Source organism: Hirsutella rhossiliensis, assembly GCF_020360975.1.
Source record: "Hirsutella rhossiliensis strain HR02 chromosome Unknown scaffold00003, whole genome shotgun sequence".
Lineage (NCBI taxonomy): Eukaryota > Fungi > Ascomycota > Sordariomycetes > Hypocreales > Ophiocordycipitaceae > Hirsutella > Hirsutella rhossiliensis.
The window spans coordinates 2,387,147-2,404,216 of record NW_025408669.1 but is presented as its reverse complement, the minus strand read 5'-3'; the positions used below and the strand labels follow the sequence as shown (position 1 = coordinate 2,404,216).

Here is a 17,070-nt window from a genome sequence, read left to right as displayed (position 1 = left end):
ACCGCCCTCTCTCAATGCTTCCTCAGGCCTCGTTTCGGCTGCGCGTTTCACTTTCCCCCACACAAACTCAAGAACCAGAGCAAAGGTGAGCCTTAGGCATCCATTGTACTCTGAACGAGGCATGCACGTGCATATTTAACCGGGCGAAATGGCAGAAAGCAACGAAAACAAAGTTCCGGCAATAATAACACCCTTGCACCGGCGTGGCCAGAAGCCGGGGGGTATTGTAGTTATCTACAGTCTCTTAGTAAGGATGAGGCTTGGCCCGGCTCAAAACCACCAAATTGCCCTCCGATGGTCTCGTATAGATGCACGCACCGGAGACAGAAGCCAAAGCTCACGAGACGAGCATATACCGGTCATGTAAATCCCCTCTATCAACTCCTCCGTGACCTTTGCTGGGAATCTCGCCCCACGCACTTCTCGGCCCGCTGATGCAACGACCCGCGCGCACAGACGGAGTCTTACTCCGCTCCGTCTCCACGGCTGACGTCCAGCCCCGGACCGGCACACGGGGATCAACGTGGGCTCCTTCCAAGAGTCTCGGTTAAGGGGGTTTCGATTCCAATGGCTGCCAAGGTAGGTACTGCAAGTGACGCTGCAAAGTTGTCGACGTGGCTTACCTCTTGCAGCGACACTTTGAGCGACTGGGCCTGGGCGGTGCCAGTATCAGCTGCGGCGCGCATCCTCGATTTGACCAACTACACCGGCTGCTTGGGATGAGCTGCTCGGTTATCACCTCTCACTACCGTGAGGTAAGTACTGTAAGTAGCGCAGTTCCGTATTGGGTCATCTTCCCATGTCGCCCCGGACAGTGTGTACTCTTGCCACGTTACAAGCTGTAAACAAGCCGGGAGATGCCGTAAATACATTGCTGTACACCAAGTGCACACGGTCCAATGGTCCGTGACAGTCGACGCAATGTGATGGCGGCGATCGGTTCGGCCGTTGCCAACACCACCTCGGTGCTTGGGTGCCTCCACCGCGGCTGCAGCTAGCTTGATGTGATGTGGGTTGAACAGGTTATTCAAAACATGAGCATCAGATTGTGCTGCCGTTGGTGAAGCGCCAGTGAAACCCCCAACCTTGGTGATGCGTGTGTATATGTACAATACGCGCGAGGCAGCGTTCCGTACGCACAGAACGCGCTGCAACGCGCAATGCACTGCAGCACGATACTGCCGAGCCGTTGCAGCCAAGAAACTCGTGCCATTGAGCATGTAAGCCCTGCTCTCTTCCCCTCGAGCGTCTTGGCGGCCATTGATGGCGTGTCTCTTTGTAAGAGCTGCACAGTACTGTACAATAAGAAACGGGATCCTCAGGGCAAGTATGATGTGCAGTGCCAAGCACCGAGATCGACATAGCCACGAGGCGAAAGAGTCGTTTTCGAATCGCGAACGCAATGGCAATTGCAACCACAATGAGCAGCGGGCCTGTCGAGGGTAGCATGGCATTCGCATGCAAGGTGGGGGTGCCTTTGACGGCCCAGCCGAAGAAGAGCGGCGCTGAAGAAGAAAGCGTCCAAAGCCGGGGACTTTTTGGCAACGAAGCCGGACAGAGGCTAGTTATAGGCCCGGATGCAGTAGCTTCGCGTGGGCGCTAGGGGAAAACCTGATACAGCAGCGCCGCCTTGGTTGATCAGTGCATCAACAAGCAAGGTGGAAGATGGCATCTCGATCTTCCTGGCAACGGGGTCCCAAACCTGTGGGGGAGAAGAGGCCATGTCTTTTGCGTGAAGAAAGACGTCGGCTTCCTCATCGACGATAGACGGTCGTACCAATGCATGCATTCTAACCGTACCACAGTGGCGAAGACAGTCCGGGCCTTTTGCCGTCAGCTGTTGCCGCTTCTACAGTAGACCGTGGGACTATCGGGACAAGCCCTCCCGGGCTAGCGATGCCTGTGATGCGCGATTGTTGTGGCTGCCTGCTGCCTGGCACAAGGTCTGGCTGCAGAGGAGGACGCCGAGATGCTGTTCTGCCAGGGAGTCGATTACACATCGACCAGTGCCACTTTCCCCGAGCGAGACAGTGTCGCACGCGCTGAAGACGAGTTCGTTCCTGTGCTGTTGCAGAGGTCTCACAGCCACGACGGTGACGGCGTTGCGAGACATGCGGAGGGACGAATGTGACTGCCGCCTTGCCTGGTCCCCTCATTTGCATCTCTTGTTCCTCCTCTTGAATGGACGGATTGATGCGGTAGACGAATTAAGCATCGATGGTGGCATCGTGCGCGTGCCATGTCGACCGACCTGACTGTTCGACCGGTCTTGAGCTGCGGCAAAGCGAGGGCGTGCAAGGCGAACAAGGCGTGGGGGGCTGCCTGTGACTCGACGATTGTGCCTCCTGTTCGTTATGTCTTCTATGCACTGTAGCGTACTGTATTGTTCTGTATTGTACACTGTATCGACACGGGTGTCGCTGTACTTCGCTATACAGTGCAAGTTTTAGCTTTCCCCCCGCCTCAGCTGCACGCACCCCACCGCCCTCACTTCAAGCCTTCTTTCAGGAGGTCCAGCAGGACATGGACTGTCTGTACACTGTACAGTACACTGTAGATAAACCGTCCCCAACGTCCAAGCACCATCATTCCATCTAATTGGTCTCTCGATTAATAGCAGCAGCAGCATCCGGCCGCGCATCTGCGGCGCCACGCCGTCCCCGTCCAGGCCGTTTCTCGGGCATCTAGCGCCGCCGCTAGCTCTCATGGAGATTTGAATTGGGCCAGCAAGCAAACGACCAACCTTGGCTGGGCATATCGTCCAACGACACTCTTCGGCGGACGCTGGTTTGACGCCCCGACACGCGTGCGCATGCGAGTCGGAGAAATAGGACCGGCTTGGACCTGGCTGGCCATCTGCGCCTCCGGCACTCATTGATCAACCGACCGTGGTCAGCATCAGCAGTCCGAGTACGGAATAGGAAGCAAACCACCCTCTCCGCACCATGACGTAAGTCTCTGAGCTCCTGTTGACGAGGTTTCACGGCGGGTGCGCGCCACTTCGGCTCATGGGGTCCCTGGAAATTTGCCTCTTGTCTACGAAGAAAACTCGGCATTCTCGCTACACAGGCATGTGGATATGTCATGGATACTGCCACGCCTTGTCCATGTCATACTTGACGGCAGCATCTCGTGACGCTGCAGGACAACCCTTTGGCTCCTCCGGGCCCGCGGAGAACATGTGCCCGTTGGACAAGAAAGAAGGGAGGTCCACGTCTCGATGGAAGCTCGATGGCGGTGGCTAGCAAGCGCGTGTTGATCGACTGGCCAATTCCGACGCAACAAGGGTCCTCGTCCACGTAAAATTAGGCAGCCTGGGTTTGCGGTCTCTCAGCGCTAGACTAGGTGAACGGAGACCGACTGGCCCCCCGTGATAATGCTCGAAAGACAAGGGCATTGCCTCCTCTAGATGGTGTTTCAGCGGTCGTGCAGATCGGTGTTTGCCGGGCTGCCTGGAGGCGGCTCCATACAAGTGGTTTACAAGTGGTTGGGTACCTGGAGATGGTGAGCACAGTCGAGGTATGCGCAGCGCTGAGACGGGCGCCTTTTGACTGTCGGTGCCTAACAAGGAGCACAGGCGCCATTGACGAGAGGCTATTCCGTGGTGCCCGGAGAAGCCGCTGGAGATGCTGGAGCAGCGGAATGGGCCTCGGGCTTGAGCCGTCACGTAAAACAATACAGTAGGTAAAATATGCTGCAGCACGCATTGTGCATACAGACGGGGAAGCAACGCCGCCCTGCCAAACGGGGCAACAATCGCCGGTAGTTTTTGAACGCAATTTGCTGTCGGGATGGGAGGACGAAAAAGTAAGTAAGTATACTAGGTATCTACCTAGGTAGGTAGGTAGGTAGGTAGGCATGGAATCCACTGTACAATAAGTAAGGTAACAGGAAAGCATTGCGTGCACATAACGCCGGGCAGCGCAGTTAGTTGGTTAGTTGAGGCAGAAAATCAACAAAGTCAGGACCCTCCCCCCCTTCCCTCCCTCTCTCATTCTTCTTCTCATCCGCAAATCCTCAGCGGCGCCAATCAGCAGAAACTTTGTTGGCCCCCAGCAGGCCAACCCCGATACCTATTCCAAGACACGCCAGGGCCTTGAAGAGGGCCTTGCAGAGTCTGACAGGCCATTGAGCCATCTGAATCATCCAAGGAGCCGCATGCCAGTCGGGCGTGACGTCGATGCACCCCTTGGCCCCCGGATAAAAAGACGGTCGAGAGCGCCTGGTCGGCTTCGGCGGCCGGATGCGGCTCGGCTTGCTGCGTGGTCCCTCGAGGCGGGGAGCCGTCAGCCATGAAGTTCGCAAAGGAGCTGGAGCGGGATGCTGTGCCCGGTGCGTTTCTTCTGCCCTGCCACTCGCTTCCGATTCGCTAACTCCCGTCAGAGTGGCGCATCAAGTACCTCAACTACAAGGCCGGCAAGAAGCACATCAAGGCCGTCTCCAGAGCCCTCGTCCGTACGCCCCGACCGTTCAATAGCAACCGCGCCGCGCCCTCGAGATTGCATGCCGACCGCACCTCGCGAGGCTCCTTTTCCGACATCATCTCGTCCGTCCGCGGCCGCCCCTTGTCCGAGCCGCCCCCGTCGCGCCACAGTGGCGAGCTCAAGGAGACGGAATCCCATGGCGACGACTTCGAGCTGCCGGCGCCCGCCGTTCACACGCCCGCCGACCCGTCGTCTGGACCCAAGCCGCCCACCGACACTTTCCGCCGCAACCTCAGTCGCTTCACCACGGGCCCCGTTGCCGACACCTTCAAGCCCGCCGCCATCGCCAAGCGGTCTACCGCTAGCGCCTCGATCCCCCAGTCTCCGTCCCACATGCGCCGTATCCTGGCGCACGCCTCCAACCAGCTGACGAGAGAACCCTCGAGGCCCGACGCTGACCTGCAGCAGCACCAGGACCTCGTTCGTGAGCGGGAGCGCGACTTCTACCGCTTCATGGACTCGGAGCTGGACAAGGTCGAAAAATTCTTCAGGTTCAAGGAGGAGCAGGCCGGCCAGCGCCTGGCCATTTTGCGCGAGCAGCTGCACGAGTGGCGAAACCGGCGAATCGAGGAAATCACCTATGCAGCCGAGCCCGAGGAGCCGTCTTATTTCCAGAGTGGCAGCATCGATGGCGGCCACGCCAAGTCCAACGGCTGGGTGCACCCCATCCGGGCCAAAATCTTTCCGCCAGGGCCAAACTCAAAGGCCCTGCGCACCATGCCCCAAACACCGGCCCTGCCCCCCAGCGCGTCGGGCCAGAGGCGCGACTATGTCCGCGCGCGGCACGACGCCGACGTGTCGTACCGCACCGCCAAGCGCAAGCTGAAGCTGGCACTGCAAGAGTTCTACCGGAGCCTCGAGCTGCTCAAGTCGTATGCCATGCTCAACCGCACCGCGTTCCGCAAGCTGAACAAGAAATTCGACAAGGCCGTCAACGCCCGGCCTCCGTTGCGGTACATGCACGAAAAGGTCAACAGGGCGGGCTTCGTCAACAGCGAGGTGCTCGAGGGCCACGTCAAGGCCGTAGAGGATCTCTACTCGCGCTACTTTGAGCGTGGCAACCACAAGCTCGCGGCCGGCAAGCTCCGCAGCCTGTCCAAGAAGTCGACGGACGAGTCCGGGAGCTCGTTTCTCAATGGCTTCCTCATCGGCACCGGCATCGTCTTCACCACCCAGGGGCTCGCCTACGGAATGCAGCTCTTGCACGACGAGGACCCCCTGCTCCGGGTCCACACCGGCTACCTGCTGCAGATCTACGCCGGTTACTTCATGATGCTGCTCCTGTTCTCCCTCTTCTGCATAAACTGCTTCGTCTGGACAAAGTGCAAGGTCAACTACCCCTTCATCTTCGAGTTCGACCAGCGCAGCCACATCGACTGGCGCCGCCTGGCCGAGTTCCCCAGCTTCTTTCTCCTCCTCTTTGGCATCTTCATGTGGATGAACTTCAGCAGGTACGGCGCCGAGCGCATGTATCTCTGGTACCCGGTGCTTTTGATCGTCATCACCGCCACCATCATCTTCTTTCCCGCGCCCGTGCTGGCTTACAAGTCTCGGAAGTGGTTCGTCTACGCACACGTAAGTCATGCCTCCATCCCCGCCGCTTGGCTCTTTGCGTGCCATGTGCCAACCAAAGGTGGACCAGTGGCGACTGCTGTTGGCCGGCATCTATCCCGTCGAATTCCGCGACTTTTTCCTCGGGGACATGTATTGTTCCTTGACCTACTCCATGGCGGTAAGTCTCCCTTCCTCGTCTCCAGGCGGCCCTCTTTGGTTCGGATCGCAAGGACGCCCTGACGACTAACGGGCGACGACGCAGAACATTGAGCTCTTCTTCTGCCTCTACTCCAAACGCTTCAACAACCCAACGCAGTGCAACTCGAGCCACTCCCGGCTCATGGGCTTCTTCCTGACGCTGCCAGCCATCTGGCGCTTTCTGCAATGCCTCCGCCGCTACCATGATACCCGAAACGTCTTCCCTCACCTGGTCAACGGTGGCAAATATGCCATGACCATTGTTTCCTACGTCACTCTCTCTCTCTACCGAGTCAATGGCAGTCACACCAACCTCGCCTTGTACATAACGACTGCTCTGCTTAACAGCGTCTACACCTGTGAGTGGTCCCCGTCCTTGCACCGAGACTTGCCAGATGGATCCAGTATGCTGACGGCCATTGCTAGCTATCTGGGACCTGTTCATGGACTTTTCCCTCCTGCAGCCACATTCGCGCCGCTTCCTGCTGCGCGACATCCTGGCGCTCAAGCGACGCTGGCCCTACTATTGCGCCATGGTCGCCGACCCAGTGCTCCGATTCGTCTGGATATTTTACGCCGTCTTCACCCACAACACGCAGCACTCGACCTTTATCTCCTTCATGGTGTCCTTGATGGAAGTCTTCCGCCGCGGCCTATGGTCTCTGTTCCGTGTGGAGAACGAACACTGTGCCAACGTGGCCCAGTACAAGGCTTCGCGAGATGTTCCACTGCCCTACAGCATCGAGCCCCTCATGGCTCGTGCGAGCGAGACTTCGAGCCCCGTTCTGCAGACGGAGGAGCAGCAGCAGCAGCAAGAAGAACTGCAACAGCAGCAGCAGCAACCGGAGCAGCAACAGTCCCCGCAGCAGCCGCAGAACAAGCGGCCCGAGGCCAAGCACTCCAACTCGACGGCCGTGGCCCACCCGCTCGGCAGCCTGCGGCGCCGCGCCTACACGACGAGCGCGCAGACGTTTTCGCGCATGATAGCCGAGGCGCATCGGCAGGACTTTGAGAAGCGGCGCAAGCCCCCCCCGGCGACTGAGTCGAGCGAGGCGACCACGGAGCAGGAGATTGTGACGGATGACGACGAAGACGACGATGACGAGGAGGCCACTGTCGGTCTCAGGAGCGCGCGCGCGCCGAGGGCGCTGTCGCGGCATAGCGAGGAGGACGAGTGAGAGGAGCTTCGCGACGATTGGAGGGGACGTGGCATCAGGGCGGCCTCTGTCCTGTACATGGACGCACATGGGGGAATTTTCTCCTCCTGCTCCCTCCCATCTTGACGACTTTTTCCTGTTTATCATGTACGCAGGCCATGTTGCTAGAATGCATCCACTGGCGTTGGTTGCAGTCCTCGAAAGGGAGGATCTGTCGCGATGGTTATACCAAGTCTTTGTCGCTAATTATTTGGCAAAAATGATAAAAAGGTGACGTCTAAGAGACCAGAATGATATCCAACGCTTTGCGACCAGCTTTCCAAGATGAGCAGGTCTATGCGTTTACAAGGATACTGTGTCCCATGCAGCCCCGTCTACTCCCCATGTTCCCAGACGGCCTCCCTCAAAGGCCTCGTTTCCTCTCGCAACCGGCTCAATAGTTCCACTCGGAGTCAATCTTCTCCCAGTTGTCGAAGAAGCCCTTGAAGAAGTGGACGCCCAGGCCCGGGTCGAGGGCGCCGGTGGTGGCGCGGACCGAGTGCATGCTGAGCTGGGGGAGGCCGGCGTCGGCGGCGCGGACGCCCATGTTGCTGGAGAGGGAGGGCCCGATGGTGCCGCCGCCGCGGGAGTCGTTGCGGATCTGAAAGTCCTGGGTGCGGGCGCCGCACAGCTCGGCGACGCGGCGCAGGATGGCGGTGGAGACGGCGTCGGTCGTCATGCTGCCGTTGCTGTCGCTCGTGATGACGATGCCGACGTTGAGCTGGGGCACATGGTCGTCGAGGTAGTGTTCGAGGAAGTTGGGGTTGCCGGCGTGGGTGACGTCGGCCGAGACGAGAAAGGAGCGGTCGTACGTTTGGCCGAGGAGGCCCGGGCCGTAGGCGGACGGGTTGAGGGCCTCGATGGTGCGCTCGATGACGAGGGGCAGGAAGTTGCCGCGGGCGCCCTGGCGGAGGAGCGAGCCGATTTCCTCGTCGTCGAAGAGGGCGACGAGCTTGACGTAGCCGCCGTCGTCGTCGTCGTCGGCCGCCAGCAGGCCCATGAGGGCAGCCCACGAGCACAGCTTGTCGTCGATGCGGCCGCCCGTGATGAGCTCCCGGTCAATGCCGCATGTCTGGGCGGGCTGCGAGTCGAAGAGCTCAAGCTCCCAGTTGAGGATGGAGCCGAGCGACTGGATGCCGAGCTGGCGGGCAATCAGCTTGACGAGCCGGGGCGGCTGCGTGTTGACAAAGGATCCCACGGGGCCGAGGGGCGCGGCGTCGGCATCGTTGGCGGAGCTCTCGAGGCCGATGATGGGCACGGCCTGCGTCTCCTTGTTGCTGGCGCCAAACATGCCGACGCCGAAATGGGGCGCCAGCGTGGGGATCTTGGCGACGGGCCAGTCGACCTTGACGAGCCGGACGCTGGTCTTGCCCGTCTTGTCGTCGCGCACAATGACGCGCCCCCCGATGCTCAGGTCGCGGTCCCACCACGTCTGGTTCAGGCCGCCGGCATAGGGGGCGACGCCGAGCTGGACGTAGCCGGCCTTGGACGGCTTGGTGCTGACGGGTTTGAGGCGAGCCGTTAGGGCGTCAATGTGGCCCGCCACCATGCCCACGCCGTTAGCGGCCTTGTACGACTTGCCGACAGTGAAGGCGATGAGCGTGCTGCCGTTTCGTGTCACCCAATATTTGCCACCAGGCTCGATCTTGCCGGTCCAGTCGTCGCGCGCAGGGAGCTTTTTGTTGCCCATTGGTCAGCCTCACGTTTCCATCGGAGCCCCAAGAAAATACCGCAGCATACCTCTTGAAAGCCCGAGTGATTCAGTTTCCTCTTGAAATAATCAACAGTGTGGAAGACGGTCGGGTTCTCCTGCAAAAAGTCACAGAAGGGCTTAGTAAAGGCCTCTGGCTTGCACGCGGCGACCTGGCACAGGCGACAGTCGTCGGCGAGGCGCCAATTGACCTGGCCGACCTCTGCGGGATCCAGCTGTGCGATGCAGCTGGCGCAGGCGTCGTTGGTCCCCGAGGCGCGGCCGTCCATGTCGGCGAGGATGAAGTTCTTTGATCGCGGGGGCTCGGCGGTGGGCGTCGGGCGCAGGGGCAGCGCCGAGGCCTGGCGGCTGGGCATCCCGGGGGCGCGCTTGGTCATGGTTTCGGGTGGGCGGCAGGGGAGAGGGAGAGCGAGCGTGGTTTGGCTGGTGAATTGGTCGGGGGAAGGTGAAGATGCAAGGTGGGCGTTGTTGAGGTGGACGCGCGATCCAAGGACTGACTGAGGTAAGTACAGCTTTGTTTAGGCAGCAGTACGTACTGTACGGCAGCATGCAGCGGGTGCAGCCAACCAACTGGTTCATCTGGGGCTTGGTGAAGGGAGAAGCTTGTACTCGAACACGAAGGGACATGCTTACGCCGCTAACAAAATAATGTCATGCAAGTACCCCTGCGCCGAGGTACCTACTAGCTCTGCTCTCTGGGGCGCTGCAGATGCTGTGCCCCCAGTGACGACTTGCCGCAATCAGCCAGGTGGGTCCTGCAAACAGCGGGCCGGCAATCGGAGGCAAACACTGTCCTGTAAGGCTGTGCCCACCCGAAAGCGCACGGTGGAGGCTGTCCGATATTCCACAACAGTCAACACCATCTCGTACGTGACTTCAAGACGGACAATCGCGGCTAAGAATAACCCATGCATTAGGTCTGCTTTCAATTCGCAGCTATGTGTACATGCCCAACGCCATCCACCGCTCGCAATGCCGCATTACCATTAACAAATAGTCATGATGTGTGCAGGACGTCGGTCTCAAGTCACATCTCGTACCGGTTTCCCGAGGCGACTAGGGCCCGTACTCGCTCCACTTGATCAACTTGACGTCCCCGTAGCACCTGTCCTCGATGGCAAAGTCGTGGCTCGAGTAGGAGCCGCTGGGGAGGTCGTTAAGCTTGGTGCATTCAGGAATCAGGCGGACGGGAGCGCAGTCCTTGGGCACATTGCGGTTGATGCCGCCGTCTTTGCCGACCGTGGTATTGGCCTGCTTGAAGATGATGAAGTATTTGTTCTGGTAGTAGGGGATGCTCTCGTTGCAGGCAAGCCATGTCTCGGGGTTGAGGAAGACGTAGGGCTCGGGGAAGCCAGTGAGCCCGATGCCGGAAGTGCCGGGGCCGGCGTCGAGGTGGGCTGTCGAGACCGCGTCGGAGCCCTTGTCTCGCACTAGCTTGATGCCCGAGGGGAAAGACGGAGTGCCGCTGTCGGTGATGACGGTTGTCTTTCTGTAGCGGTGCTCGTCGGCCGTGCCGTTTTGGTAGAAGATGCGGGCGTTGCTGGGGGAGGCGATATTGCCGACGAGGGCGAGGCCGGCGCCGACATGGATGCTGGAAACATACGTGTTTTGGATCGAGGGACTAAAGTCCTTTGAGCCATCGGTAACGTTGACGACGAGGTGGAAGCCGTTGGACTTTGACGTCTCGGGATAGTGCGGAGTAGCTTGGGATTTGACAGTTGCAGGAGCGGCAGCAGCCAGGCCCAAGAGGCCGAGAGTGAGGACGGATGCAATCATGATTGGAGACTTGACGAGCGTCTCGTCGGAACAGTATTAGCGGTGGTTGTGGTGGTTGTGGTGACGGAAGAGGCGAGCGAAGATGGGGAGGAAGAGCACGAGAAGGGATCAAGTGCAAATAAGAGTGGTCAGGGCAGTAGATGGGAGGGTGGAAGCTTCTTATTCTCAGGCCGGACTGGCTAAGAAGCAGAGAGAGAGACGCTCGGTCCTGTTGTTGCAGAGCGGAAGCCAGTATGGAGGAGGCGAGGATTGGCGTGGAGAGGGAAAAGCATTGGGAGGAGGAGGTCGCAGTGAAAGCAACAAGGACGGGGGAGATGCCCGTACGACGCTTCCGCTTCCCACCCCCCCAAAAAAAAGAGGTTGGGGGGGGACCTACCTGGACGGCAGAGACGGACAGGTGCCGAGGATGGTCGTTGGCTGGGTGCGTGGCACCCAGCCAAATACAGAGCTGCATTTACTGTCCAGTGAGCTAGCTATAGTGGAGCTGCTCGGGCAATTCCAGCGGCTCCCCGTCTGATCCATGGATGATTCCCGCTGTGGGCCAGTGGACTGGGAGCCTGTGAGCCCCGCTGAAACACGACCCCAAGGGCGATGATCATGTCGTCATCGGCGTCTCCCCAGCAATCGACGACTGGCTGTACAGCACTGTACAAGAAGACGCTGCACGGCAGTGCCGAGTGCAAGAGGGTGCGCTTATTTCTATGACAAAAAAAATTGTTTGGCCTGCCTGTTTCCGTCTGACATGATTTCTGTAATTCTCTTTCGCTCGGCTGCCCTCCGAGCTGGGTACCACGTTGCGTGTGCGTACTGTACGTAGTTATAATTATACGTGGGCTGCAAGCCAAGCTAGATATCGTTTGCGCCCAACCTAGACTTTGAAAGTGTCCCTGTTGTCAGCTCGTATCGGGGGCATCCGGCTCCTCCTGGCGATGGACGAAGCTGCTCTCGGCCACACCATTGATTGAATGTAAGTCGCCGGTGATCCGTCGACTGAGACTGGCTCGGGCTGCCCGTTGGGGAGTGATGGGTATTATCCAGGGTCCACCAAGGACGTGTGGGAGTGGCATGACGACACGGCATCTCAATGTCGGAACTCTAACTCTAACTCGCCGGTCGACAGTGCCGTCGAGTCAAAGTCTAGCTCGGGTGGGTATTTGACGACTCGTCCGTCAGTTCAGAGAGCACAGTCAGTCCTCGGCCGGTCCGGGAGAAGCAAGAGAGGCCCAACCTGCAGAATACACTGAGGGTAAGCTTGGTGGATCTGACACCTGGATAATATGTAAACAAACACAGTGTTTGGTGGAAAACACACCGAGTTTGTACTGTATCCTTTTTCGGCTTGATCCGGCCGGCATCGGCACCGGAGCAAAAGGCTGGCTGGTATCGGTGCCTTTCGGGCCGTGGGCTGCCTTGGTCAGCATTCAACACCAACGCCCATGCACGTGCACGCAGACTACCGGCGACAAGGCGACTTCATCTCGCCATCCATTTTATGGCATTACCTTGACAAAGTGCCACCCGGTGCGTCAGCCATTCCTTCAGAGACCCTTGGCCTTGTTGTGCCTCGGCCGCCCCGCCGGTCCCTCTCCACCGACTCTTCATCCATTGGCGGCAGCTCCACCACAGCCCCCATATACGGTTGGCCGTCTCTTGTTGCCAAGTAAAATCATTCATCGGTTCCGTGGTCTAGTTGGTCATGATTTCTCGCTAACACCGAGACGGTCCCCGGTTCGAGCCCGGGCGGAACCACCATATCTTTTTTTGTCTCTGGCATGAACTCGAAGCCTCTTTGTTTGCCCACCCTCTCAACTCACTGCTTTTCAACACGAGCCCCATTCGCATTGTTAAGCCCACCCCTGTGTCAGCCTGCTCTTCTGACCAGCGCGATTGGCTCCCCGCTCCGAATACTGTCCCCAGGCTCAACCAGCAGCTTGACCACAGTTCCCCCGGTCAGGCTACTGTCTGCGTTCACGCTAATCTCCATCTTCATGGCCTCAAGGATCGCGACGATTTGACCCCCGTCCACCCGCTGGCTTTGTTCCACCAGCACCTTCCACACGTTGGCGTTCATGGGCGCTTCGATTGCTTCCAGATCCGGATCTGTGAGATGGGTTTCCATGTCAGCCAGCCCCGTATCCACGCGCCATTTGTCCAAGGGAGCATCTTAGCTTGTGCGGAGACAGGGACGTGCTCTCGTGCAAAGCCTGATACTCCCACTCACCTTCAGCCAGCGCCGACTCGTGGTCAAACTGTGAACGTCCGGCGTCTTTCTCAGCCAGCCACTTGTTGAGCATCGCCTTCTCGCGCTGCGCCATTGCGTCCTGCGCCCGCGCCCTCTGCCTTTGCAGCGCCTCCGCCTCCGCGGCCGTCTCCCGGAGCAGCTTATTGTGCGCGGCCATGTCGAAGACGCCCTCCTGGACCTCGAAGTGATACGTCCCGGCCCTAAACTGCGTCATCTGAGCGTCATATTCGTCCTCGCTCACCTCGTAGAAGCTCATCTGGTCCATGCTCTCAAACAACCAAGGCCTGTTCTCAAGAAAGCCGCCACCCTTTGCGCCAAACAGGTCGAGGCCCGGTACCGTCATGCCGATGGGCATGAACCCCCCAGGGCTGTCCACCGCGTAGATGGAAATGGAGCTACCTCCCCACGAAAAGGTCCCCTCGGGCGTGTAGGTTCGACTGGGGTTCATCTTGGGCGATCGCAGACGGTCCCGCGGGTCGACGGGCAGGCAAAGCGGCAGGGCCATGACGAAGCCGACGCCAATGACGACGGACTCGGCCCTCAGCAGCAGATTCTTGAGCTCGTCGGCCGTCATGCCGTTGCTCTCAGCTACGAACCTGAATGGGTCCGGCAGGTAGCTCGCGATGGACCTCTGGTTTCCGGTGTAGCGCTCAATGGCGTCGGTCAGTCTCTTGTGAGTAAACGTCACCGGCAGCCGGAACTGACGGTTCGGCAGTTGTATGGTCCGTAAATCGCCCAGCTTCTCCTCAACGCTCACCAGGAACTTGACCAAGTCGTCGTGATGCAGCCTTAGGCCGTCGTAAAAGATGGCCAGCGAATTACCGCATCCGACCATGTTGACCACTGCCCCTTCTTTCGTCCTTGTTTGGGGAGATACGATCCCAGAGGCCCTGTCGTCGATGTGCCGCTGCAGCGCTGTGGCTCGGCATTTATGATTCAGGTCACATTTGCCGTCTCCGTAGTCGACAAGGAGATAGTCATCGCCGCCGGCACGGTACGACACCATTGGCCTCGACGAGGTCGTCTCCAGCACTCGGACCAAGTCCTGATCAGCGTCTGTCGCCTCAGCCCCCAGGGAGTGGCTGTCAAAGGCAACGACATCTTCCCAAAGGCCGCTGGAGACGGCCGAGGCGAGGCTCTGGAGAAAGTCGTCGTGTCGGCGGCGTTGGGCCAGCGCGGCCTGCAGGCCAACCCGCCTGAACCGGACCCGGTCGCCCGCCCGGAGCTGGCCCATCTTCCACATGTCGGCCTTGATGACGGTGTGGCTGCAGACGAAGCCACCAAAGTCAGGCGCGTCGACGGGGAAGATGGCGGGCTCGTCGCCGGTCCAGTTGAGCCCGCCGATCGGGTAGCCGTACTCGATGACATTGCTCGGATGCGAGCCGCCTTCCCCCCCGTCCCGACGCGCAAACTCTGGCCGAGGCCCCAGGAGCCGGATTCCGCCCCTGGCCGAGTTGTGGCTTACCTCCCAGGTGTGTTGAAAGAGGGTCGTGATGTCTGCGGGTGAGAGATATCCCGCCTCATAGGGTCCTGACATGACTTGGATGACCCAGTCCGACGTGTACGTGGGGATCACGCGCCGCGGCATCTCCAGGGCATCGACTTTGGGCACCTCGACGGCGTCCACGATGCTGAGAAAGTCGCCGGCTTTCAGAGCCCGGCCCTGGTAGCCGCCCACATTCACCATGGGGTTGGTCGATTTGCTCCCATACCAGCGAGCTACGTTGGCAAGGCCTTTGTAGATGGCGAGGTAGACGCGGCAGTGCGAAGGGAGCTTTCCAATCGTCAACCTCTGACCGGCACGCACGGGGTAGCGTGTCCAGAGAGCCAAGTCGCTGCCGTCTAGGCGGGCGGGAACGGGCGGCCCGCATAAAGCTATGACTGCATCGCCTAGGAATACCATGTCTGGGCCAGTCAGGGTGATTTCCAGGCCTTCGGTGCCGATGGGGTTCCCAGCAAGAATATTAGCAGTCTGAAAGGCGATGGGGTCCATGGGTCCAGCATGTCCGAACCCGTGGCCGACGGATGGCCGTCCCGGGTGGTCTTGGACGAGCGTGTACGACCCGCCCGAGAGGATATCGATGCCTGGGACGGTGATCTTGCACGTGTCTAGAAACCTGGTCGTTGTCCTGCCCTCGATGAAGCCGGCATCCTGGACAATGGCATGCAGCCACTCCAAGTTGACTGGGGGCCCTCGGATGGCGCTTCTGCCGAGAACCTCGCTCAGGCCGCGAATAGCATCATCTCGGGTCGAGCCGAGATACATGACCTTGGCCAAAAGGGCGTCATAGTCGGAGCTGATTTTCATGCCGGCCCGGACCCAGGAGTCGATGCGGGAGCCCGGCGCCGTGTGCCACGAGACTTCTTGGAGCAGGCCCGGGCTGGGCGCAAAGTCCTTGGCAGGGTTCTCGGCATAGACGCGCGCCTCGATGGCATGGCCCCGAGGCCCCAAGCAACAGCGCTGCAGCTCCCTAAGCTCGTCCGAGTCCAGTCCGCCCTTGCCGTCGAGCTGACGGTCTGCCTGTCGCAGCATAAGCTCGACGAGGTCAATACCATAACATAGCTCCGTCACGCCATGCTCGACCTGGAGGCGCGTGTTCATTTCGAGAAAGAAAACTTCGCTCGTGCGGCCGTCGACGAGGAACTCGACGGTGCCGGCCGAGCCGTAGCGGATGCTCTCGGTTAGGCGGATGGCACAGGTCGTGAGCTTTGCACGCAACTCGGGCACCCGCAAAACGTACGGGCTGGGACACTCCTCAATCACCTTCTGATGCCTCCTCTGGATGGAGCACTCGCGCTCTCCGATGCTTACAACGCTCCCGAGGCCGTTGCCGAACACCTGGACCTCGATGTGGTGGCTTTCAGCGAAATAACGCTCGAGGAAGACGCCCGCGTTATGGAACAAGGAGCGGCCTCGAGACTGCGCCGTGCCGAAATTGTTGCGCAGCTCGGCCTCGTCATGGCACAGCAGCAGTCCCATCCCGCCGCCGCCGGCCGTGGTCTTGAGCATGACGGGATAGCCGAGCGCCGCGGCGGCCGACACGGCGGCGTCTTCGGAGGCGAGCAGCCCATTGCTCCCCGGCACGACTGGCACTCCTGCCTGGATCGCGAGCTCTCGAGCTATGTGCTTGAGCCCGAAGGCGCGTATGGCCTCGGCGGATGGCCCTGCAAAGACGAGGCCGGCGGCGGCAACTGCTTGTGCAAAATCGGCGTTTTCGGATAGGAACCCATAGCCTGGAAGGACGGCTTGGACGCCGTTATCTTTGGCTATGGCGATGATCTGAGCCCTGTTTCCAGTCAGAAAGGGAGGCCAGGGTCAGCCGGAGGTGAGGTATGCTTTGCTCAGGCCAACTGACCCGTCGAGGTACGCCGTCCGAGCCCCTCCTCGCAACAAAAAGGCTTCATCGGCTTCAACTACATGCTTCGAGAAACTGTCGGGCTCGGTGTAGACGGCTAGCGTGCGGATGCTTAGCTTTCTGAGGATACAGCGTCAGCGAGGCTGCCGGTCAATAGTCTGAGTTGCATCTGCTATACTTGGCTGTCTTAATCAGGCGGCAGGCAATCTCGCCTCGGTTTGCGACGAGAACTGTATTCAGCCTTTCCATGATGGCTGACCCACGACCGACACGAGGGAGGATGCCAGCCTTCTTGTTAGTCCACCCTCTGCAGAAAAGGCAGCAGACGCAGAAAGACTTCTACTACACTGGAATCGTGCAGTATTTGATCAAGGATTCATCATTACGCACTGGTGGCACGGTACGACCTTTACCTCTGTACCTCAACGTGACAGGCAACCCTGGCGGGCTCATGGTGGTTTTAATGATTCGTTTGGATCCCTTTCGGATCGCATGCATGCGATGATGTCTTGACACCACCGCGCGGCAGCATTCGATTGGCCCAGAGGGGGGG

At 59.6% G+C, this 17,070-nt stretch overlaps 4 protein-coding genes and 1 non-coding gene across 5 annotated transcripts; 2 read left to right on the top strand and 3 right to left on the bottom strand.

The window, feature by feature from the left end:
* Positions 1 to 4,292: 4,292 nt before the first annotated feature.
* HRG_03248 (EXS family domain-containing protein) lies at positions 4,293 to 7,414 on the top strand (the record flags this gene model as incomplete). The annotated part of the gene is made up of 5 exons (XM_044861719.1): positions 4,293 to 4,332; positions 4,384 to 6,059; positions 6,118 to 6,216; positions 6,301 to 6,595; positions 6,663 to 7,414. The coding sequence occupies 5 exons, from the start codon at positions 4,293 to 4,295 to the stop codon at positions 7,412 to 7,414; spliced, it is 2,862 nt and encodes a 953-aa protein (XP_044722745.1).
* Positions 7,415 to 7,826: 412 nt separating this feature from the next.
* HRG_03247 (aminopeptidase I zinc metalloprotease (M18) domain-containing protein) lies at positions 7,827 to 9,520 on the bottom strand (the record flags this gene model as incomplete). Its single annotated transcript, XM_044861718.1, has 2 exons — positions 7,827 to 9,107; positions 9,173 to 9,520. The coding sequence occupies 2 exons, from the start codon at positions 9,518 to 9,520 to the stop codon at positions 7,827 to 7,829; spliced, it is 1,629 nt and encodes a 542-aa protein (XP_044722744.1).
* A 679-nt stretch (positions 9,521 to 10,199) lies between these two features.
* On the bottom strand, positions 10,200 to 10,919 carry HRG_03246 (uncharacterized protein; the record flags this gene model as incomplete). Its single annotated transcript, XM_044861717.1, has 1 exon — positions 10,200 to 10,919. The coding sequence occupies one exon, from the start codon at positions 10,917 to 10,919 to the stop codon at positions 10,200 to 10,202; it is 720 nt and encodes a 239-aa protein (XP_044722743.1).
* A 1,675-nt stretch (positions 10,920 to 12,594) lies between these two features.
* HRG_12075 lies at positions 12,595 to 12,668 on the top strand. Its single transcript has one exon. It is a non-coding gene; the product is annotated as a tRNA-Val (tRNA).
* Positions 12,669 to 12,780: 112 nt separating this feature from the next.
* Positions 12,781 to 16,766, bottom strand: HRG_03245 (carboxyltransferase domain-containing protein; the record flags this gene model as incomplete). The annotated part of the gene is made up of 4 exons (XM_044861716.1): positions 12,781 to 13,019; positions 13,141 to 16,448; positions 16,518 to 16,637; positions 16,696 to 16,766. The coding sequence occupies 4 exons, from the start codon at positions 16,764 to 16,766 to the stop codon at positions 12,781 to 12,783; spliced, it is 3,738 nt and encodes a 1,245-aa protein (XP_044722742.1).
* Between the last annotated feature and the right edge of the window lie 304 nt (positions 16,767 to 17,070).